General features: G+C 36.3%; 1 protein-coding gene, 1 long non-coding RNA gene and 1 pseudogene across 2 annotated transcripts in view; 2 read left to right on the top strand and 1 right to left on the bottom strand.

Moving 5' to 3' along the window:
- Positions 1 to 3,967: 3,967 nt before the first annotated feature.
- The window catches only part of SSR1 (signal sequence receptor subunit 1), a 111,673-nt gene continuing 90,409 nt past the window's right edge, over positions 3,968 to 25,231 (bottom strand). The window contains exons 9-10 of the mRNA XM_076010468.1: positions 4,558 to 4,658; positions 3,968 to 4,068 (exon numbers count right to left, since the gene is read on the bottom strand). Of these exons, the coding sequence (XP_075866583.1) occupies positions 4,001 to 4,068; positions 4,558 to 4,658 (169 nt within the window). The 3' untranslated portion in view covers positions 3,968 to 4,000. The remainder of the gene's footprint in view (positions 4,069 to 4,557; positions 4,659 to 25,231) is intronic.
- LOC105865240 (uncharacterized) lies at positions 4,019 to 7,201 on the top strand. Its single transcript, XR_012923212.1, has 3 exons — positions 4,019 to 4,113; positions 4,741 to 4,904; positions 7,017 to 7,201. It is a non-coding gene; the product is annotated as an uncharacterized LOC105865240 (long non-coding RNA).
- Positions 18,891 to 19,777, top strand: LOC105865241 (zinc finger protein 398 pseudogene; annotated as a pseudogene).

The raw sequence follows: 25,231 nt of genomic DNA, 5'->3' as shown, positions 1-25,231 counted from the left end.
CCTTATAATTTTAGAATTTGCAAGTTCTTTCTATGTTTGCATTATTGAATTCTATCACTTTAGTGTATTTTTCAAATATTTACCTTCTTAACTCCATATAATTTTCCTGAGTGAGGTTACTAACTCCTACTCCCAGTGTAATTCAGCCAGCTCTGTCTTGTGCATCACATCTACTGGTGCCTCAAATTGGATACAGTGCCAAGTGAAGCTGTCCTTGACCCTTCTTGAATTTTCCTGACTCTCCATAATACACTCTGACATCTGGCTTCTTCACCCTAGTAAATGACCCCTCACAAATAGCAGTGAAACATTCAAGCAGGAATGGTCCAGCTCTACAGTCCTCCCTCCAATCACCAGTTGTCTCATTCACCAAGTTCTGCATCTTCTAAGTGCTTACCATTTTTCAGATCTTAGTACGCTTACTCACTCTCTGTCTTATAATTTTTGAGTAGTCTTTTCTGGTTACCCCCCTCTCACCCTGCTGTGTTAAGTTCATTTATCTTTACATTGCTGCCTGGTGACCTTTGTAAACTATATTTGTGAAGAACTAAGTCATCTCCTCATTGGGAGGATCCTCATTACATGAGGGGACAGTTCATGTTTCGGGATGGCACGTGTCTGGTGTGTTTCTGAGAGAGCCTCCTGTTTTCAGTTTCCATCCCTGTTCCTATAGCTGTGTTCCAGTTTTACCACATTACTTTGCTACTCCTAATTACCAAGTTGTGTTCTGCTTCATCCTTTTCATCCAGTTGCCCTGTGTAGGAAGCATTTATACCCTCCTTGTTTTTAAAATCCGGTCCTATTTTTGCAGCATTTCTTGAGTTTCCCAGGTGGAAGTGACAGTTCTCTTATCTTGACCTTACTATCCTTTATTCACTTCAATTATAAAAGTAGTGAATTTTGTATTTCTGTTTTTGTTTTTTTTTTTTTACATTTCCATCATCCATTAAATGTAGTGCAGAATCTGCCTTTGTTTATATGTTCAGCTTTTCCCAGAATATTGCCCATGATTTGATAGACTCTAAATACATATTTTCTAACTGACTGAGTGGGTGAATGAATGAATAAATACAATGTGTTCTGAAGTTGGGAATTTTTTTAATAGGAGGGAACAGCAAATCCATCAACTACAAAAAAGGAAAATGGTATCGGTATTATTGAAAATGCTCTTCAAGTGCAAAACACTAGTGGCAGTTTTACTGCTGTGTGTCATCATAACAGAAGTGGTAAGTTAGTGAATATAGCTAAACATTTTTCCACGCTTAAATGCTGTTATAAAAACACCAGTTAATGTATGTAGATCGAAATGTAACATCCATTTCAGTTAAATATTTTTCTTTTGTTGTTTCTCTTTTGTTACCAACTTCTTCACCCTTTATCTGCTTTAATCAAGAAATCATTTTTTGCTCGTAATTTTATTTCCTTGGAATTAAAATGCTTCGTGATAAATTCATATGTGTATTTAAAATACACAGTAAAAAATGTTCTCATGAGTATATCTATGAATAACATTTTATAGATATGATGTCTGCATTAGTATCTGGAGAAAACGAAGTTGTAGAAGTACCTTTGGATTCGGCTTGTGAGGTACTGTCTATTGTTGTGTTTTTAAAATATTAGCATCGAGTGTGTTGAAACTTAAAAAGGGATGATCTGACTTTTCATTCTTACCTCTCTCTATATATAGAAGGAATTATTTTCTTACATTTTCACCTGCTTATCAAGAAAGTAATTGTGTTGTAAGTATATTAGGACTGCATGATGCGATTCTGCTAGCTTATAGTATTCCATTGTGAAGGCAGTGTAGTGCAACAAATAATGTTTAGAAGTGACAGGGAATCAATTTGATCTCTGAAGTATGTTTATCTATAACCTATAGAAATATTCCAGGTCACCCCATGGCCCAATGTAGGATTGTTTGGTACTTCTGGATGTGTGAATGGCCTAATGACATTCAGAGAGAAATAGTTTGGACTGTAATTTTTTGCAACATGGAACTCCAAATGATAATACTTGATACATGAATTGTTTAATGCATTTGGATGTTCTAATATCAATCTTCAAGGACCATTTCAGGAGAAGAAATGTAAGGGTAATAGTAAATATGCAGTATAATAGCAACACTTTGGTTTAGTGATGTTCAGGTAAGTAGAATTAATTTTCAAGAATAGAATGCATTGAATATATTTGTGGCACCCATGCTTTTAGTAATGTAAGTATGAAATAATGACAATGTATAGTAAGGGCACAACTGTGGAAAGAGATGGGAAGGGCCTGACCTCTTGAAGCAGTTGTTGCACAATGGTACCAGCACTGAGTGGAAGTCAGAAGACAGGTTAGTATCTTGGTTGTGTCACTTACTGCCCCTGGAATATTGGAAAAAATGAGTCATCCTATTTGACCTTTAGTGACCTCATTCTTAAAAATCATACTAATATCTACCTTGTATATATATATATGTGATCAACAACAGTGATAAGAAATGTGAAAACAGTTTTTAACTGGAAAGTGTGTATACAAATGTAAGGTCAAATGATCACACTGGTGTTCAGTGACTTAATAAATATTAAGGGTATTTTTTGTAAATCTAAATGTGATAGCATCCAGAAAAGAATGGGGAAGTTAGAATGAGCATGTGCCTTGTTAGTCTGGGGTATGTTAAGTTTCAGCAGACTATTACTGGACATGTGCTTTAGGAATATAGTGATTTGGCACTTGATAATTCTCCATGTAGGTTTTTAAATGTGTTGACCTTGAATAAATTCCTGTTACTGTTACATATTATGTGCTTAGTGGTTAGATACTGAATGTACAAGATGAGCTCTGTTACTGCAGTAGTAGGAATAGAAAAGGTAATAAGCAACAAACATTTGATAGTCCTTATTAAGTGCTCCATATAAAGAAAACATAGAAGGTTAGGTTAGACAATATTAAGGAAGTTTGTAATTAGGATGGGGCTGGGAGTGAGAGTGTAATTCTGTAGGCAGAGAAGATTTCTCTGAAGGTGACATTTAAATGGCCAACTTTCACATGGCTGAAGGAGGAACCAGCCATGTGAAAGTCTAGGAGGACAACATTGTGGACAGAGATCAGTGGATCACATTTCATCATTTTACCTGTAGGATCCTGGAATGACCGGGAAGCAGGAAGAGGGTAACTGTCATCATAATCATATTTATTGACATGTTCCAAAGTTCCTATTGTGCCCAGTGTTCTGTCTTAACACTAAAATGTTTCTAGAATTAGAAATATTTTAAATGCAGGCCGGGCGCTGTGGCTCACGCCTGTAATCCTAGCTCTTGGGAGGCTGAGGCGGGCGGATTGCTTAAGGTCAGGAGTTCGAAGCCAGCCTGAGCAAGAGCGAGACCCCGTCTCTACTATAAATAGAAAGGAATTAATTGGCCAACTGATATATATATAAAAAAATTAGCCGGGCATGGTGGCGCATGCCTGTAGTCCCAGCTACCCGGGAGGCTGAGGCAGAAGGATCACTCGAGCCCAGGAGTTTGAGGTTGCTGTGAGCTAGGCTGACGCCATGGCACTCACTCTAGCCTGGGCAACAAAGTGAGACTCTGTCTCAAAAAAAAAAAAAAAAAAAAAAAAAGAAATATTTTAAATGCTTAATGCTGAATATATTATAGCAAGTGTGTTTTATGTATATATATTTTTAATTGACCTTTTTAGTGGGGAATGCAAAGTCAAATTAAGCATTTTGAAGTTAGTTCTTTGTTAAAATATTCACGAGTTAATATTTTCTTCAGAAATTTATTTGCTTTGCCATTCTGTGCTTGGATTACAGAGTCAAAATCCATATGAAGATGAAAGAGAAACTTTATCTAGAGAGCATAGATGAAGTATTCTATTGAAATGTTTTAATTTTGAGTTCATGTTTCTCCTTTTAGATCTGACTGGATTTAAAATAGGAGATTCATTTTTTTTTTTTAGAACATGATGAAAATCTTGATGCAACTTCTTGTTATTTTTTTATTGAAACTCATTATTAGTATAAATTTTGACAGAGTATTTCCAAGAATCCTCTACAGAAGCATGTTGTTCCTTCATCTGGGACTGTAGATAAAAAAGGAAGAAATACAGTAAATGGACAAATAGAAGGTAAGAACCATATTTGTAAAAAAAAAAAAAAAAGTCATTTGGAGAATATTTATTTTAAAACATGAGCAGTGACATATTCTAACAGGCAAAGAAAATCACCTATTAGGATACATAATAAGGAAAGGAGAAGTGAAATGGTGATACATTGCAGATCTTATCAGGTGCCAGCAACAGATGAAATTGAGAATGTCAGTGACAGAGCTGAATTAGTAATTCCCTTTCAAGATGGTCTAAGACCTGAGGGAAGTCAGTAAATAAGGAGGAGGCAAGGAGTCAAAGAGGGAATGAAGAATGAGGAAAGCAGAGAGTACAGGGAGTACGTGAAGGAAGGAGAAGCAGGGGGATGTAAAAAAAGGTGGTCAAATAAAATAATTCTTCAGAAAATGGAAGAACAGGGGAATAGAAAGGTGGGAAGAATATAAAGTGAGCATCAAGTGTCAAAACCTGACAGAGAAGTAGAGCAAAGGTTTCCCATCTTCCTGTCCTCTTCCTGTTGGGAAGGCATTGATGGTTGAGGCCCGTGATCCTGCAGAGCTCCGTTTTGCCTACCATAGAGGAATATGAGCAGATATGGTCAGCTATCCATGCGTGTAATTTAATGTCATACAAAATGTTGTGACTTCATAGGTTCATATAAAAATTTGAGTTCTTCACCACATAGTGACAGAGCATCAAAAGTATATCTAAAAGAAGAATTACAGCAAGATATGCAAAAGTTTAAGAATGAGGTAGACATGTTACAAGTAGAATTCCTGGCTGTGGAGAAAGAAAAAGTTCTGCTTGAAAAAGAGGTAGGAGTTCACTTACTGCTACTCTTTGTTTTTTCTCTTGATCAGTTATTGATCCATTTTGATTTTCTACTTATGAAAAGGTCATGTGTAAAATAGGGTTTTCCATATATGTAATTGTGTGTAGAAATAGATTATTTCTGCTATGTACATGATTAGATTTCAGGAAAAGTTTCTCAAAATCATTAATTCTTCATCAACCTAACTCCTTCTATCAGTCTTCCACATGACATAAAGACTGGGAAACTGCTAATAATTTAGCGGTATACCATGTGACCACCTACACCAGGATAAGCATAAAGAAAATTGATAAAACTGTCTATTAATAATAAGCTCTAGGGCTCCCCTACTGACTGAAAGATGAATTGCATTCATGGAAGGAATACAATGGGGATACATTGGGAAAGAAGCAGTGACTGAGAAAAGATACAAATGTATCTAACCTGGAGAGTTGCAACAAATATGGCCAGCCCAATGAATGTCTGAATGTGCTTCTATGTGTACAAATTGATCAGTTTAAGTCAAACTTGGAGCTTGTAATTCCATCATGACCATTTTAAATATTTTTGACAATAAATACACATACTTCCACATATTTATTTTAAAATTGTCATTCTCAAATGTTTCTGTTGAATCAGAACTTTATATTAACTTGTTTAATGAAATATGGTCAGATTTTTCATATATAATTTTATCATATAAGTAGCATAAATGCTCAACCAAAAATTTAGTATTTGCCTCCAGAGTAGAAAGCTGAGTTCTCTACATTGAGTTTCAGAGATAGACAAAAATCTGGAGACATTCTTCTTTAAAAGTAAAAGTAGAAGAGGCCTCCCACTCCACCCCTTTACCTCCAAGGCATTAAATTACTTTGACAAAGTCACACCTTTAATTTATCGACAAGTTTGATGAATTTTTCTAGTAATTTATGTGACTCAGCATGATGGCATTGCATCATCTCTTTTGGTGCCATAAAATGCTAGGTAATACCATTTTAGGAGTTTGGGAGGAATCATTTCATCTTTCTTGGTTTTACTCCCATTATGAGTAGATAAGGGAGGTGAAGCAGATAATCATTCATTCTATACATTCTTCAGCCATAAAATTTTATGTTTATTGAATGTGGAATTTGGGGAGCATCTCATTTTCCAGAATTCCACACTAGCAACCCAGTAGTTACACTCTTCCCTTGTGTTGTGAGAAACTTGGCTGATATATTTCAGTGAGCACCATCACTTTTTTGATATCCCAGGATCCAAATGAGCATAGAATGATAAAAGGCAGTGGGGGAAAGAATAGCAGAGTGCAGAAAGGGGAAAGCTTCCTTGTCTTCATGAAGCCCCACAAGGTCACATTCTCTAAATGTGGCTGTTTAGTGGAAAATAGAGGTGATAGTGACAGAAGACACATTTTGTGACTTTTTATTTCTCAGTTTCTGCCAGTGAAATGTGGTGAAAATTCATATGAGGTACTGAAGGGTGGATGGGAATAAAAGTACAAAATTAAGAGGGTCCTAGGCTGGGCGCAGTGGCTCACGCCTGTAATCCTAGCTCTTGGGAGGCCGAGGCGGGTGGATTGCTCAAGGTCAGGAGTTCAAAACCAGCCTGAGCAAGAGCGAGACCCCATCTCTACTATAAATAGAAAGAAATTAATTGGCCAACTGATATATATATAAAAAAAATTAGCCGGGCGTGGTGGCGCATGCCTGTAGTCCCAGCTACTCGGGAGGCTGAGGCAGAAGGATCGCTCGAGCCCAGGAGTTTGAGGTTGCTGTGAACTAGGCTGACGCCACGGCACTCACTCTAGCCTGGACAACAAAGCGAGACTCTGTCTCAAAAAAAAAAAAAAAAAAAAAAAGAGGGTCCTGTTTGTAATTGTGGAAAATTCTGTTTTCTCAAGCAGAAATGAAGCTGACTTTACTAAAATTTCAATGATGAGATCATGTTATAATTGTGTAGTGATTATATATGGTAATAAAATGAAAGTAAGCACCAAGTATTTTTATGACTAAAATTATGACAAACTGGGTCAAGCAATATAATCAAGGAAAGCAAAAGGTTATTTTTATTGAATAAAGTAATAACAATTATTCTTAGTAAGAAACTTTCATTAAAGGTTGAAGAAGGAAGGAAGGAGCACAAAAGTAATGAAATGGAAGTATCAGAAAACCTATACACTGGTGCTGCTAACATCAGTGACAATGAAGGATCGTTTGAACAGAGAAAGAGGGGCAGAACTGGTCCTCAGCACTTCCTTAGGAAGGAGGACAAGGAGTGTGATAGGTAAGCCTGTGGCACTATTTACAGGAGACAATTATTATTGTACCACAAAGTGAATTCTAATTTGGGCTAATATTCTTGATTAACAAATTTTGCATTTTGCTAGTAATATTTAGCCTTGCCTGATAATCAGAAAAATGCAAATTAACAAATAATGAGTTGCTATTAATTCCAATCATAGTGATATTTTATTTTAAAAAAATAAGCAGTTTTGACAAATGTGAGGAAAAAGGCATTCCCATATCCTGTTGGTAAATGAAATTGGTACCTTTTTTTTGAAGGATAATTTAGTAGCATGTATCAAAATTTCAAATACATCACTCCTTTAACCTAACAGCTTCAATTCTGTGACTAGGTTCTACAGGAAGACATATAAAAAACACACACGCACATACACAAACACACGTTAAGGACATTTATTCTATATTATATCTAATAAACAACCAGTCAATATATGTATAAAATATATGATGTAAAGAGTATATTACTATAGCATCATCATATTAAAAGTTGGAGATAGTCTAAATATCCGTCAATAAGGAAATAGATGCTCATACCCATAAAACAATATAGTATGCAACCATCTAAAAATGAGGTTAGATCTATAGTGTACTGATTATTTCACAATATATATTTAAAGCATTTAATTCATGATACACCTTAAGCAAATTGTGTTAGAATTCCTACAGTATGTGCTGAGGAGGGAAAGGAAGCTACATTGGCACTCTTCTTTGTTTCCAACAAAATTGTTAGGTATTAAATTTTATTGTTTTTTGTTCTCAGTGCATGAGTTCTCACATATCAAACCCTCAAATTAATTTGAATATCGTCAAGGGATTGCAGATGAGGTGCATATTCCATACAAACATTTCAGTATTTGGGGTAAAATACTGAAATGGTTGGCCAACTCTTTCTGAAAGGAGCCAGATAGTAAATATTTTAGAGATTGTGAATCATAGGATCTCTGTTGTTATAGTCTACAATCTGTCATAGACAATAAGCAACTAGGTGTGGCTATGTTATAATAAAAGGTTAACTTAAGAAAAACATGCCGTGGGCTGGATTTGGCCCATGAGCACTAATTTGCTGACCCCTGTGCTAAAATCAAGGACTTGTGGTTTGTAATAGTAATGCCATCAGTCTTCCTTTTAAGGGTACCTGCATGCATGCCATTATCCTTCCTTTTAAAAGATAATGCATTTCAGTATGTTCCACTCTTGAGTTTTCAACTGTGAGTTCATATTATATAATATGCAGATATTCAATTTACAAAATGAGATTATTTTCTGCATTCATCATCTTTTTTCCCTGTGATTGAATTCAGTATTGTAATATGTATGATTGCTCTATATTTTGAAAAATATAAAATATCCTAGAGTTGGGTGATTTTTATCAAGAAAGAAATACTGCCCTTGCAACTTTTAGTCTTTCTGTGGTCTTTGTTTATAAGCATGAGCAAAATGATAACCAGCTTTCTAGTATCTAGAAGCATTCAAGGGGTCTTATAGTTCTAAATTTTTTTTAGTTTATCTGGCATTTTAAGAAATGCTATATGTATATAACTTTTAAAAAACTTTAATAAAAGTGTTAAAATATGCTATATAATGATTATATAAGGATTGAAAACTACAGCTACACAAGATATGATGTCCTTAAAAGAGCTATGTACAGTCATGGACTCAAATTTCCATTCCATTTACTCTTAAACTCCTGTAATTTTCCCTCTCACCACTCCTCTAAAATAGTTTTCCTTATGCTTACCCCTGAGTTTCACTTTAATAAATCTGGATGTGTAATTTCTTACACCTATCAGCAATATTTGTCCCAATGGAAGACTCTCTACTTCATAACACTTTCATCACTTGCCTTTCAGGATGCCACTCATTCACCTGGATTTTCCTCCTACCTCTCTGGTCTGTCCGTCTTAGCTTGTTTTGTGTGCTTGTCCTCAGCCCCCACCTTGTTACATTGAAGTGTCCCAGGGCTCAGTCCTGTACCTTCTTTCTCAGGACACTTACTTCCTTATATATGATAATGATTTCTATGTTTCTATGTCCAGGGGAGAGCTCTTTCTTTAATTCCAGACTGATATACCAAACTGCCTATCTGACATCGCTCTTTGGTTAGCTACAGGATGTCGCAAACTTATCAGGTCCAAAATAGAGCTACTGATGTTCTTGCTCATACCTGCCCCTTGGGTAGTCACTCCTACTTGAGTTAATGGTAGCTCTTCCAGTTTCTCTTCCAAAAACTTTGGTATCATTCTAGACACATCCTGTCTCTCTCTCTCTTTCTGATACCTCACATCCAATTTATCTGTGAATCATTTCATGTCTACCTTCAAAATATTACCAGAAGCTATCATATCTTCCATGTTCCAGCCACCACCACCTGCTGTCTAGGTGAGAATAAGAGACTACTAATTGGTCTTCTTGGTTTTTTTCTTTTTCCTTTTCTGATTTTAATCCTTTTTCCAGCTTAATCCAGTGTAGCTGTGAAATCTTAAGTCAGGTTAGGTCATTGCTCTGCTCAAAACCTCTGAATTGGCTCCCCTCTGAATTGAGAGTGTATGTCACAGTTCTTCTGATGCCTAAAAGGCAGTACATAATGTGACCTATTGTCCCCCTGACTTAATATTCTATTTTTCTACCCCTGTCGCTCTGCTGCAGCCGCATGGACCCTCTTGGTCTCCCTTAACACACTCCAGGCACACCTCTGTACTTGTGGTTCCCTGTGTCTGGAAAGCTTTTCCCTCAGACAGCCTCCTGGCTGCTCCTTCTGTTCCTTCACTTCTTTCCTTAAAACAGATTTCTCAGCAAGGCCTTTTCTGGCCATCCTCATATTTCCACCAGCGCACCTCTCCAACACTTAAGCATTTCATTTTTCCTGCTTTAGTTTTTCTCCTGTAGCATGCTATACATTTGTCTTTCTGTTCTTTTACTGTTACTGTGTGTTCACTTCACTCGCATGAGTAGGATGTTTGCTCACTGCCATCTCCTAGGTGTCTAGGAAGGGGCCCAGAAGGGAGCAAGTGGCTGTTCAGTACATACTTAGTAAATGAGAGGGTGGAGTTTACTGTGTGTGAGTGTGTTGTTTTACACACTAGACTAATTCTCACTTAAAAAAAGAAGTTTGACCTGGGTTCATTGTGACAATTTTACCTGGCAACTACATTTTTTGGATCCTTTTAGGTCTTTCTATATTCTCTATATTACTCTTTTTCCACTTAGGAGAAAAGCCCAATATTGTGATTACTCACTACTTATTCTTTTACTGGTAATTATGACAATTTGCAATATGGTAAGATCAAAGGAATAGCAAACTATGTTTGTATTTTATTAAGAAGAGTAAAACATAAGGGAGGTAAATTTAAGGGACTTAAAGAATTCTTTCCAAAGGATGATGAGCTTTCAATATATGAAATAAAAAGACAAGACTGTGAAAGAGAGCTTTGCTAGTCAGACATAGTGACTTCTGACAAAGCAGCTGTTGACCTTCTATACAGGGTTTGGGGAAGAGTGGAGTCAAGGATTGGCAGATGTTCAGAGGCATAAGTGGGTTGATGTCATAACCTAGCAACATGATTATCTGAGTGACACTGTTGTTGATTGATTGGCCCTTCAGACATGTTTGTTGGAATTAGTTTGTGTCTGCTTGGCTGTCTCTCAAAAGCAAGGGCTGATATTGAGTGGCTGGTGAGTGAGATCAGTGGTCATTGATTGATTGACTGAGTTTAAACTGGTTGTGGGTGGCTACTTGTTGCCATGGCTACAGATCAGTCCTACTCTACTTCTAAGGCAACTTTCATCAGGTGTTTTCTGTTTAAACTTGCCTTCTTTCAACTATGTTCAAAATGGAAAACTTTTTTATTGTGGAATTGTAGACTTACTTTTAAATGTTGAGCCAAGAGGAATTTTTTGATAATTGCTCTCAGGATGATCTACCATTTTTTAGATGCTTAGTCTTATCCAGAATAATTATCTAGATAATTTTCTTTTAATACATAATTATTAGTTTTGTTTATGTTTTTGATATTTTTAGGTACTAATGCTCCACCCCTTATGTAATCTGCTGTGGGAGAGGAAATTGTTGCCTCTTTATAAATTTATGTAGATATATAATAGTGATATTCTTATGCAGGTGTTTACAGCATAAAAAAAATAATTGCAGTTTTCTCCTGGTATGCTATAGGAGGCTGAAAGTTTACAACAGTTACTGAATTATTTTTTTCAAATAAACTCTTAATTCATCACAATATTATTATTTTTGAATATTTTATTATTATATATAATGACAAGTAAGTATTTTAGAAGTTAGGTTTTCCCCCCAAAGATATTTTCACAATTTCTTCTTACATTCATGTCATATGTGCCTCATCCTATTTTATCAACTTCATTTAAATGAAAAATTATCATATTTAAAAGCAATACCCAAAATATAGCAGTAATCGGACTGCTACATTTATTTTCATGTCAAAGAGTCATTGACATGCTATATTATTTTCATGTCAAAGAATCATTGCTTGTAGGCCATGAGTTCCAGGCTTTTAGTGTATCATTCAGGCTTAGGGTAGCATTCATCTCTCATTATTTGCTTCCATGTATTTTACACTTTTCCTTTCTAGTTCCTAGGGAACACTTAGATGCCATAGGCCTCACTTTGGTGCCCTCACTATGGAGCTCACATTCTGTTCTCTAAGTAGGATGGTTTTCTGTCAGCTGTTGGCCTGGGGAGCCCCTCTTCTGTTTTGCCTCTTCTGTGAATGCTTCCTTGTGCTCAGATAGAACTTTTCATAGATGAGCTCTTACATATCACCCTGTATGATAATTGTATGTTCACCTGGATTCTGAAGCAGGGAATATACATTGCCTTGTAGATTGTGGGTATTTCACAACAGTTTTTGAATTAATAAGTGAACGAATTGTAATGGAGATTGTCTTTTTATCTCTTTCAGTAGAATTATTAAAAAATACTGGGTTTTTATGTGTTTCTTAAAGTAGTGGTTCTGCATTGCATATAAAGGAAGTAAAGAAGAATGGAAATGAAAAACGGATCTCAAACAAATCTGCAATGACAGCGATGTTTGAGAAGCCCAAATTACTAACTGGTGGTCTGCTTCCAGCAAATGATGACAGCAGTTTATGTGAAATAGAACAGGATGAAGGAAGGTAAAACCTCTGAGTTCTTTATTTCTTTGTGAAGGAATGTTAACAGTGATTACATTTTCACTGGGAAATAGAGTAGTATAGTCTGCCAAAGCTAGAGCATACTCAATATGTCAGTGCTGTTGAACTTGATGAAGATCATAAGTAACTAGGACAAGGAGCAGTTTCAATACTGGTCACCAGGAACCCTTGCCTGTAGTGGATGAGCTTAGATGACTCCTGAGAAAACTTTACTGGGAAAGGCAACGGAGAAATAGGTGATCACTGAAGAAGAAAGCGGGGTTCAAGGGAGGTTTCTTTCTTTGTGTGTTTTAAAATAGAAGCTTTTAGAGTATCTGCTGTTGGGAATGATCCAGTGGAGAAGGACATGTTTGTGAAGTTTAAGTTTTGTTTCCAGGTGTAAGCATTAGAAATTTTGATACATTATGTTTTAAAGATTTCTAGCAAACTAATTGTCCTTATAACTTCTATTCATGTATAGTTTTATGATAAGAGGTTGTTCTTTCAGAGTTGGTTGAATATGCAAATGATGTCCTAAAATTTAAATGATCATAGATAGATATTTTAAAAATTATGTACAATTAATAATAAGCATACAAACCATCAGGCCATCCTGAATAGAGTGTAAGCATTCCTTGAGGACTGTACATATTACAGTACCATTGCCAGTAGCATCAGTAGTAGATGTGATTTGGTAATGCACTCTAAAATATCAGGTATATCAACTTTATAATTATTAAATTGTGGGGGGAAGAGGAGGATTTTGTTTATGTATAATAGAAGATCAAACTATTGACAGTGTATCACAGACCATTACATTGGGATTATAAAGTTCTAAAGTAGAAATGGATGTTTCCCTGGACCAGCAGTGTCCTTGATATTATGTGCTCAGTTTGTGTTTGTTGAAAGCATGAATAAAGAGTTGAATAGATGAAGGAATACCTGTTGGTGAATTTCTTCAGGAAAAATACATCTTTACTTTATTGAAAGTAGGCTTCCAAAATAGCCTTTGTATAAAGTCTTTTTATTAATAAAAATATTTGTAAGATTCAGAAATTATTATATGTGATTATAGCCAGAAATAGAATGATAAATGGATTCATCTCCTGTCATACCACTTGAAAATAAATATTACTTTCACAGCATTAGGTGAAACACCTTCTTTGCAGCAGAATTCTTGAGTTTGAATACTACTGACGAACTGTGTATACTTCTGAGCAAGTTCCATGGCCTTTCTGTGCCTACTTTCTTCCTTTATAAAATACCTAATGTTGTACATCCCTCACAGAATTGTTGTTTGGCAGAAAATGAGTTTAAGACATGTGCAGTGCTTAGAATTATGCATGATACTGCATTGTACTCCTGATAGAGCTCACCAATAACATCATTAAAAAAGGGTTTCCCTCATAGAAGGATGTAAGTAACATTTTCCAAATAAGTTTGAATGCCAGGAAAAGCTTATTATTCTTGGAAAGAACAATGATAACAACACCGAAAAGAATTACCTGGCATATTTCTTTCTGTCAAATAATGCAAGTAACACATTTTTCCTTTTACATTGTCTGTCAGAAAGGTTGATCTAAATTTTATTCTGTGTTATTTTATTAGAATATGTTCTTTGTCTCTTAGTGTTACTCTGTTTAGAGCTTAATGCCTCTTGTAGAAAATTCTAGCACTTTACATTACCTACAAAAAAATACTTATAAACATTATAAATATGAGAAGGAAATGGAAAATGCAGATATTTTATCTGAAAATATAATTAAGATATACTTTGTATTTTATATATTTACTGTTTGCCTTAAAGGAATTTTTTTTTCTAGGCCACCAATGAAAACATCTAACAAAAAGAACAAGGTATTGGCAAATATAAATTATCAGAATTATGGTTGTTAAAGATACTTTATGAAAGGTAAAGAAAAAATAGAGACTCTTATTGTAAAGATGTTTACTTTGAAGAAATGAGTAAAAAACAGTAGCCACTGATAAAGGTATCCTTTGAATGAAAATCTTTTTTTAAGAAGTATCTGTACTTTTGCTCATATAAAAACTTGTATAATTAGCACTTCTGTACATTTATATATGCTCTAAATCAATGGTCCCCAACCTTTTTGGCAGCAGGGGCCAGTTTGATGGAAGACAATATTTCCACTGATGGGAAACAGGGGGGCAGTGGACAGGTAGGGGAGGAGGGCGGTGGTGGCCTGGGGCAGGGGGGCTCAGGCCTTCCTGCTGGTTCCTAACAGGCCACGGACCAGTACTAGGCTGTGGCCTGGGGGTTAGGGACCACAGTTCTAAATAATTTGCAGACATTTTGAAACAGTGTTATTTGTGTTATAGGTCAAACACAAAATACATTTTGTGGATGATATTGATGACTTAACTGGATCATCTGCAATAGCCCCAGAGGATGGTGAGTTGCCTTACTCTGATTATAAGCAGTTTATGCTGCTCATCAAACAACTTGGAAAGGATTGTAAAGGTAGGATCATTGTATAAATATAAGGCCTTCTTATGTCTGCTACAGTAACATGGGGACACATTGCTGAGCACTGCATCATAGAGCACTTGTGTGTTACAGTGATGTTAATCTCAGAAATATGCTTTATATTAAAATAGAATGAGGACTATTGTGTACTGTACACTTTCAGCCAAAGGGCTGTGGTAATTCCACTGTACTTTTCTCAGTGTGAATGGTACTCCAGTCTTTTTGTTTCCTCTACTTCTCTCCTATTCATTTAGCCAAAGCCAGGTTACCAGTATCTCCCAGCTGGAATAGTGCAATCACCTTAGAACTGTTTTCCCTGCTACCTCACCTGTCGAAACTATGGTCTGCTCTGCACCCATAATTATATATTTTGAAGAATTGAGATCTGATCATAGTATTCCTTTGCTTAAAAGCCAGCTATCACTTAAGGTTAAACATCTAAATCCTCTAGTGTTATCCTGCATCTCATTTCATCATTTCATACCTTTTCTCTCTGTGTCTTACTGTCTTAGATGTTTGTTCCTGCAATCAGTAGCTTTAGTGAGATGTAATTGATATGTGATATCCTGTACTTAGATGAAATGTACAATTTGGTGAGTTTTAACATAGATTTATACATGTGAAGCCATCACTATAATCAAGATATTATAGTTACCATCCATTATCCACAAAAGGCTCCTTAGGCCCCTTTAAATTCCCTTATTAAGAAGCTACAAAATTGTTTTCCAAAGTGTTTCTGTCATTCTCCATTCCCATCAGCAGTATCTGACAGTTCCATTTATCCTGTATTGTGAAAAACACTATTTTTTGGCCAATTTTTTCTGTTTTATTTGTATCTATTCTGAAGAGTATGTATTGTGCATGTCATTATGGTGTTGATGTGTATCAATGACCCTATTATTAGTAATGTCGAATATCTTTCCATGTGCTTATATGCCATCTGTACATCTTCTTTGTGAACTGTCTTCTCAAGTCTTCTGCGATTTAAAAAGATGTGCAACATTTGGAGGATGGTCACGCTTGATGCTCTGACTCGAGGGGGAGGGGAGGCATGAGCAATATACATAACTTTAACATTTGTACCCCCATAATATGCCGAAATAAAAAAAATTTAAATAAAATTTTTAAAAAGTTGGTTTGTTTTGTCTTATTTGTCAAGTTTTAGGAATTCTTTATATATTTTGGATATTATTACTTTATTAGCTATGTTTTTTGCAAAGATTTTACCCCAGTGTGTGGCTTGACAATTCATTCTCATAATATGTGGATGGTGTCTTTTGAAGAGCAGAAGTTTTTAGTTTGTATGAAGTCCACCTTATCTGCTTATTCAATTTTGGGTTTTGATTTTTATATCATATCTAAGAAATCTTTGCCTAGTACAAGGTCACAAAGACTTTCTCCTATACTATCCTCTAGAAGTTTTGAAGATTTAGGTTTACATTTAAACTTAATGTGTGATCCAGTTTGAGTTCATTTTTGGTTGTGGGTATTTGCTTGCCATAGCACCATATGCTGAAAAGGCTGCCCCTCTTCACTGCATTGCCATCGTGCCTTTGTCAAAAATAAGTTGGCTTGTATATTTGTGAATCTGTTTGTGAACTCTCTGCTGTTCTGTACTGACTTACAGATCTCCTCAAATTACAATAGGGTTACATTCTGATGAACCTATCATAAGTTGCAAGTCCATTTAATACCCTGGTAAACCCACTATAAAGTTGAAAAATCATAAGTTTAAACCGTTGTAAATTAAGAGGACTGTGTTTGGCTTTCTTTATACAGCCTAAACATTTCTAACCCAAAAATTTCAAATCTGAGAGACTCTAAAATATGAAAGTTCTTGAGTGCCAACCTGATGCCACAAATGGAAAATTCCACCCACTACCTCATGTGTGCCAACTTTGTTTTATGCACAACATTACTGAATGTATTGTATGAAATTACCTTCAGTCTATGTGTATAAGGTGTTTCTGAAACATACGTTGTGTTTAGACTTGGAGTCCATCCCCACAATATCTTATTATGTATATGCAAATATTCCAGATCCAATGAAAACCCAAATCCAAAGCACTTCTAATCCCAACTATTTTGGATAGCAGATTCTCAGCCTGTATTAGTATCAGGCTGCTTTGATTAGATTTATAATTATCTTGAATTCAGCCCTCTAAGTTATTGTTTTTTTCAGGGTTATTTTGGCTGTTCCAGATCCTTTGCATTTCCATATGAATTTAAGAGTCTTCTTCTCAATTAAACACAAACAAAAGAAAACATCTGCTGGCCTGATGGGAATTAGAGAGGGATTGTGTTGAACCAGTACATTAATTTGGGGAGAATTATGATCGTAACAATAGTGAATCTTTCCACTCTGGAACAGAATGTACCTCTCCATTTATATAGGTTGTATTTAATTTTCTGAGTGACATTTTGTAGTTTTTAGTGTGTAGGATGTATATTTCATTTTTGATGACATTGTGAATGATATTTTTAAAGTTTTGATTTGGTCACTTGTTGATTTTTGAATTGTTGATTATGCTTTCTCTGACATTTCTAAACTCGCTTGTTAGTTCTAGTAGCTATTTAGGTGGATTCGATCAGGCTTTCTTCATAGGCTGTCAAGATGTTTCTTCTCAAACTGCTGTCTTATCATAGACAGTAAATATTTTGGATTTAAGGCCAAGTGTTCTCTGCTGGAACTAATCAACTCTGCCATTATAGCATGACAGCAGCCATAGACAATACATTAATTACTGAACAGAGCTGTGCTCCAATAAAACTTTACTTACAAAAGCTGCCCACAAATTGTGGTTTACCACCCATATTATGTGATCATGGCTATGAATATGGGTATTGTTACTTTTTCCTTCCAACCTAGATGCCTTTTATTTCTTGCTCTTGCCTGGTGGTACTTGTTAGGATTTTTTTTTCTGTTTTATTGGTTTCATCTTTGATGCTGAATCAAAGCAGTGAAAGCAGACATACCTGTGTTGTTCCTGATCTTCTGGGGAAAGCATTCACCTTTTTACCATGAGACATGGGTTAGCTGTAGATTTCTCACAGATGCTGTTTATCATGCTGAAGACGTTCCCTTGTATTCTTAGTTTGCAAAGAGTTTTTGTTGGTTTGTTTGTTTTTTATCAGCAATGAATGTTGAATTTTATCAAGTTCCTCCATCTACTGAGATGATCATATGATTCCTCTCTTTTTGTTTCTTAATGTGGTGAATAACAGTGATTTTTAATGTTAAACCAAGCCTGCGTTCCTAGGATAAATCCCATTTGTTCATGATGTATTATCCTTTCAATATACTATTGTATTTGATTTGCTGAAGTTTTGTTGAGGATGTTTTTTAAACACTTGTTTTTTTAGAGCACTTAGTTTTACAGAAAAATAGACAAGAAGATACAGAGATTTTCTGTATCCCTGTAACCCCATGCATGGATGGCCTCCTCCATCATCAACATCCCTCACCATGATGGTACAGTTAATAGTGATCAGTGAATCTACATGGGCACACCATAATCACCCAGAGCCATAGTTTTTGTTAGGGTTCACTCTTGTGTAGTACATTCTATGAGTTTCGACAAAGCTATAATGCCATATATCCATCGTTATAGTATCATACATAGTATTTCACTGCTGTAAAAATCCTCTGTGTTCTGCCTATGTATGCTTTCCTACCCCTCCCCAACCTATAGCAACCTCTCATCTTCTTGCTTTATCCAGAGTGTTGCCTTTGTGAGAATGTCATATGGTTGGAATCATACAGTAACTAACCTTTTGAGATTGGCTTCTTTCACTTGGTAATATGCTTTTAAGTTTCCTCCACATCTTTTCATTGCTTCATAGCTCATTCCTTCTTAGCACTGAATAATGTTCCATTGTATGGCTGTAACACAGATTATTTATTCATTCACCTACTGGAGGATATCTTGGTTGACCTAGAAATGTGTTGAACTTTTACAGCCATGCTGATGAGGGAGTTTTGTTTTTCATAATATCAAGAGTGTTTGTGGCCATTTCTTCCTTCATTGTTTTCTCTGTATTTTTCTCTGTGATTTTTCTCTGTGATTTTATATGTACTCCAGAGTGGGAAAAGTTAGAAGAATGGCAAAAGGAACTTTACAAGAATATCATGAAGGGCAACTACGAGTCTCTCGTCTCCATGGATTATGCTATGAATCAACCTGATGTCTTATCACAGATCAACCAGAAGGAGAACAAAATACAGAGCACCAGGCAGGGCCAGAGGAAAGTGAGATTCCCACAGACCCTAGTGAAGAGCCTGTTATTTCAACATCAGATATTCTGTCTTGGATTAAACAAGAGGAAGAGCCTCAGGTTGGGGCCCCACAGGAGTCCAAGGAGAGTGACATATACAAGACCACTTATCCTGATGAAGAGCTTGTCATCAAAGCTGAAGGCCTTGCTCCAGCTTCCTTGTGCCCTGAGGTTCCAGTCCCCTTCTCTTCTCCACCACCAACAGCAGCAAAGGATGTTTTTTCAGAGGTGGCTTTCAAAAGCCAGCAATCTGCATCCATGACACCTTTTGGGCATCCAGCCAGTGACCTGCCTGAAGCCTCTGAGGGACAAATGACTTTTACTCAGTTGGGCAGCTACCCTCTCCCACCTCCAGATGGGGAACAGGTGTTCTTATGCCACCACTGTGGCAAGAGTCTCAGCCAAGACATGTTGCTGACCCACCAGTGTAGCCACTCTGGGGAGGACCCCTTACCCTGCACTCAGTGCCCTAAGCACCTTCCTCCGCAGGCCAACCTGAGCAGCACCCCCCAGGACCATGCCAGTGAGACACCCCCCACTTGCCCACACTGCGCCAGGACTTTTACTCACCCATCAAGACTCACCCAACAATATGAACAGAAATCTTTCTCCAATTTCAATCCTCTCAATAAATGTAAATGGATTAAACTGTCCTCTGAAGAGGCATAGACTGGTAGAGTGGATAAAATTCTACAAACCTAGTAGTTGACATCTAAACCACAAAGATGCCTCCCAGCTGAAGATCAAGGGATGGAAAACTATCATCCCAGCAAATGGAAGTCAAAGCAGGAGTAGCTAGCTATATTACTCACAGACAACATTAGTTTTAAATTAGCAAAAGTAAAAAAGGATAAAGATGGCCACTTTATAATGGTGAAAGGGAAGATCCAACAAGATTTAACAATTCTTAATATTTATGCACCCAATACAGAAGCACCCAATTACATAAAGGAAACCTTGTCTGATCTAAATACCACATTAAACAATACTGCCATAGTAGCAGGGGACTTCAGCACGCCACTAAATGAACTGGATAGATCCTCCAAACAGAAATTAAGTAAAGAAATAAGGGACTTAAACAAAGCTCTTGAACAAAAAGATCTGACAGATCTCCACAGAACATTCCACCCAAATAAAGTTAAATTTACATTCTTCTCAGCAGCCCATGGATTCTTCTCCAAATTTGATCACATACTAGCCGCAAAGCAAATCTCAAAAAATTCAAGAAAATAAAAATAATACCATGTGTCTTCTCCGACCATAGTGGTATAAAATTAGAGCTCAATTCTAACAGAAATACGCACCACATCACAAAGTCATGGAAACTAAACAATCTGCTGTTGAATAACTATTGGATCAAGGAAGAAATTCAGAGGGAAATCAAGAGTTTCTTCAAACAAAATGACAATGGAGCCACATCTTACGAAACCCTGTGGGATACAGCAAAAGCATATCAGAGAGGAAAACTAATAGCAATAAATGCTCACATCCAAAAAACAGAAAGATTAGATACCGACAACCTAATGAATAGACTCAAGGAATTGGAAAAAGAAGAGCAAACCAATTCCAATCCTAGCAGAAGAAAAGAAATATCTAAGATCAAAGCTCAACTAAATGAAATGGAGAACAAGAGAATTATATGGAAGATCAACAAAACCATAAGATGGTTTTTTGAAAAGATCAACAAAATTGACGGTCCTCTAGCTCAGCTGACAAGAACTCAAAGGGAAAGGACTCTAATAAACTCAATAAGAAATGAAAAAGGAGAGATCACAACAGACTCCACAGAAATGCAAAACATTATGTTTGACTACTATAGAAATCTATATGCCCCAAAACTACAGAATGAAGATGAAATGGACAGATTGCTGGATTCATACAACCTCCCTAAGTTCACCCAAGAGGTAACAGAATTCTTGAACAGACCAATCTCAAGCTCAGAAATTGAAGCAGTAATTAAAAACCTCCCCAAATGGAAAAGTCCCAGGCCAGATGGCTACACTTCAGAATTCTACCAAACATACAAAGATGAACTCATACCTATACTACAGAAACTATTCTACACCTTTGAGGATGATGGTATCCTTTCTAACTCATTCTACAAAGCCAAAATCACCTTGATACCAAAGCCAGGAAAGGATGGAACAAAAAAAGAAAATTACAGACCAATATCCCTCATGAATATAGATGCAAAAATTCTAAATAAAATTTTAGTAAATAGAATTCAGCAGCACATCAAAAAAATAATTCACCACGACCAAGTGGGCTTTATTCCAGGGATACAAGGCTGACTCAACATACACAAGTCTATAAATGCAATTCACTTCATAAATAAAATCAAGAACAAAGACCATATGATTCTGTCAATAGATGGAGAAAAAGCATTTGACAAACTCCAATATACCTTTATGATAAAAACTCTTAACAAAATAGGCATAGACGACCCATACCTTAAATTTATCAAATCCATTTATGACAAACCCACTGCTAATATCATACTAAATGGGGAAAAATTGAAATCATTCCCTCTTCGAACCAGAACTAGACAAGGATGCCCACTATCTCCTCTCCTATTCAACATAGTGCTTGAAGTCCTAGCTATAGCAATCAGGCAAGAGAGGGGTATTAAGGGTATCCAAGTGCTTGCCGATGATATGATATTATACCTAGAAAACCCCAAGGATTCATCCAATAGACTCCTAGATTTGATAAATGAATTTGGTAAAGTTTCAGGTTACAAAATCAATAGACACAAATCAGAAGCATTCATATATGCCAAGAACCTCAATTCAAAAACACAATACTGAATGGGGAAAAATTGAAAGCATTCCCACTTAGAACTGGAACCAGACAAGGCTGCCTGCTATCTCCACTTCTGTTCAACATAGTGCTGGAAGTCCTGGCTACCGCAATCAGACAGGAAAATGGAATTAAAGGTATCCAAATAGGAGCAGAAGAGATCAAACTTTCACTGTTTGCTGATGATATGATATTGTATTTAGAAAACCCAAAAGATTCAACCAAGAAACTCCTGGAACTGATAAATGAATTTAGTAAAGTCTCAGGATACAAAATCAATACACAGAAATCAGAGGCATTCATATATGCCAACAACAATCTAATTGAGAACCAAATCAAAGACTCAATTCCCTTCACAATAGCAACAAAGAAATTAAAGTACCTAGGAATATACTTAACCAAGGAGGTAAAAGACCTCTACAGGGAGAACTATGAAACACTGAGGAAGGAAATAGCAGAGAATGTAAACAGATGGAAATCCATACCATGCTTGCGGATCGGCAGACTCAACATCATTAAAATGTCTATACTACCCAAACTGATCTACAGATTCAATGCAATACCTATTAAAATCCCATCAGCATTCTTCACAGATACAGAAAAAAATAATTTTACGCTTTGTATGGAACCAAAGAAGACTCCGAATATCAAAAGCAATTCTAGGCAACAAAAACAAAATGGGAGGTATTAATATGCCAGATATCAATATCAAACTATACTACAAAGCTGTAGTAACTAAATCAATCTGGTATTGGCACAAAAATAGGAATATTGACTAGTGGAACAGATCTGAGAATCCTGATATAAAACCATCCTCATATAGCCATCTAATCTTTGACAAAGCAGACAAAAACATATGCTGGGGAAAAGAATCCCTTTTCAATAAATGGTGCTGGGAAAACTGGATAGCCACCTGTAGAAGGCTAAAGCAGGACCCACACCTTTCACCTCTCACAAAAATCAACTCACCCTGGATAACAGACTTAAACCTAAGGTATGAAACTATTAGAATTCTAGAGGACAATGTTGGAAACACTCTCCTAGACATCAGCCTAGGGAAAGAGTTTATGAAGAAGTCCCCAAAGGCAATCACAGCAGCAACAAAAATAAATAAATGGGACATGATCAAACTACAAAGTTTCTGCACAGCCAAAGAAACAGTCATGAAAGTAAACAGACAACCTACAGAATGGGAGAACATTTTTGCATCCTACACATCTCATGAGGGGCTGATAACTAGAATATACTTAGAACTCACGAAAATCAGCAAGAAAAAATCAAATAACCCTATTAAAAAGTGGGCAAAGGACTTGAACAGAAACTTTTCTAAAGAAGACAGAAGAATGGCCAACAAACATATGAAAAAATGCTCAACATCTCTAATCATCAGGGAAATGCAAATCAAAACTACAATGAGATATCACTTAACTCCAGTGAGAATGGCCTTTATCAAAAAATCTCCAAACAATAAATGCTGGCGTGGATGCGGAGAGAGAGGAACACTCCTACACTGCTAGTGGGACTGCAAACTAGTTCAACCTCTGTGGAAAGCAATATGGAGATACCTTAAAGCGATCCAAGTGGATCTACCATTTGATCCAGCATTCCCACTGCTGGGCATCTACCCATAAGATCCAATGACACTCTACAAAAAAGACACCTGCACTCGAATGTTTATAGCAGCACAATTCATAATTGCAAGGCTGTGGAAACAGCCCAAGTGCCCATCAATCCAAGAATGGATTAATAAAATATGGTATATGTATACCATGGAGTACTATTCAGCTCTAAGATTAAACAACGGTGATATAGCACATCTTATTATATTTTCCTGGTTAGAGCTGGAACCCATACTACTAAGTGAAGTATCCCAAGAATGGAAAAACAAGTACCACATATACTCACCAGCAAACTGGTATTAACTGAGCAGCACCTAAGTGGACATATAGGTACTACAGTAATAGGGTATTGAGCAGGTGGGAGGGGGGCAGGTATATACATACATAATGAGTGAGATGTGCACCATCTGGGGGATGGTCATGCTGGAAACTCAACTTGTGGGGGGAGGGGGCGAAAGGGCATTTATTGAAACCTTAAAATGTGTACCCCCATAATATGCAAAAAAAAAAAAAACCCACGCAATACCCTTTACTGTGGCCCCAAAGAAAATTAAATATCTAGGAGTATACTTAACGACAGATATGAAAGATTTATACAAGGAGAACTACAAAACACTAAAAAAAGAAATTGCAGATGATTTAAACAGATGGAAAAATCTACCTTGTTCATGGATGGATAGAATAAATATTGTTAAAATGTCAATTTTACCTACGGTGATCTACAGAGTCAATGCAATCCCCTTCAAAATACCACCAGCACTCTTTACAGATCTAGAAAAAATAATTCTTCAATTTGTATGGAATTAGAGAAAACCACGTATAGCCAAAGCAATCTTAAGTAAAAAGAACAAACTCAGAAGCATCAGTCTTCCTGACTTCAAGCTGTACTATAAAGCAATTAAATCATCCTGGTACTGGCACAAGAACAGTAGCATCGATATCTGGAATAGATCTGAGATACCAGAGGTGAAACCATCAGTATACAGTAACCTAATCTTTGATAAAGCAGACAAAAATATACAATGGGGAAAAGATTCTCTCTTCAATAAATGGTGCTGGGAAAACTGGCTAGCAACATGCAGAAGAGCGAATCAGGATCCCAACCTCTCACCTCTCATAAAAATTCATTCAAGATGGATAACAGACTAAACCTAAAGCATGAAACCTTAAGAATCCTAGAAGAAGATGTTGGGAAAACCCTATCAGATATTGGTCTAGGGAAAGAATTTTTGAGGAAGACCCCCAAGGCTATGACTGCCGCATCAAATATAAACAAATGGGATCTGATCAAATTAAAAAGTTTCTGCACAACCAAGGAAACTATCATTAGAGCAAATAGACAACCCACAGAGTGGGAGAAAATATTGGTTCTCTACACTTCTGATAAAGGTCTAATAACAAGAATCTATCTAGAACTTAAAAGAATAAACAAGAAAAAAAATCAAACAACCCCATCAAGAAATGGGCAATGGAAATGAATAGAAACTTCTCCAAAGAAGACAGAATAATGGCCTGTAAACATATAAAAAAATCCTCAACATCTCTAATCATTAGAGAAATGTAAATCAAAACCACAATGAGATACTACCTGAGAATGTAGTATCAAGAAAATGAGAATGGCCTGTATCAAGAAATCCAAAAAACAACAAATGCTGGCAAGGATGTGGAGAGGCAGGAACACTCTTACACTGCTGGTGGGACTGCA

The sequence above is a fragment of the Microcebus murinus genome, chromosome 15 (assembly GCF_040939455.1).
Source record: "Microcebus murinus isolate Inina chromosome 15, M.murinus_Inina_mat1.0, whole genome shotgun sequence".
Classification (NCBI taxonomy): Eukaryota; Metazoa; Chordata; class Mammalia; order Primates; family Cheirogaleidae; genus Microcebus; species Microcebus murinus.
The sequence above is the reverse complement of the archived record's forward strand: the minus strand, read 5'-3'. Positions and strand labels throughout refer to the sequence as shown.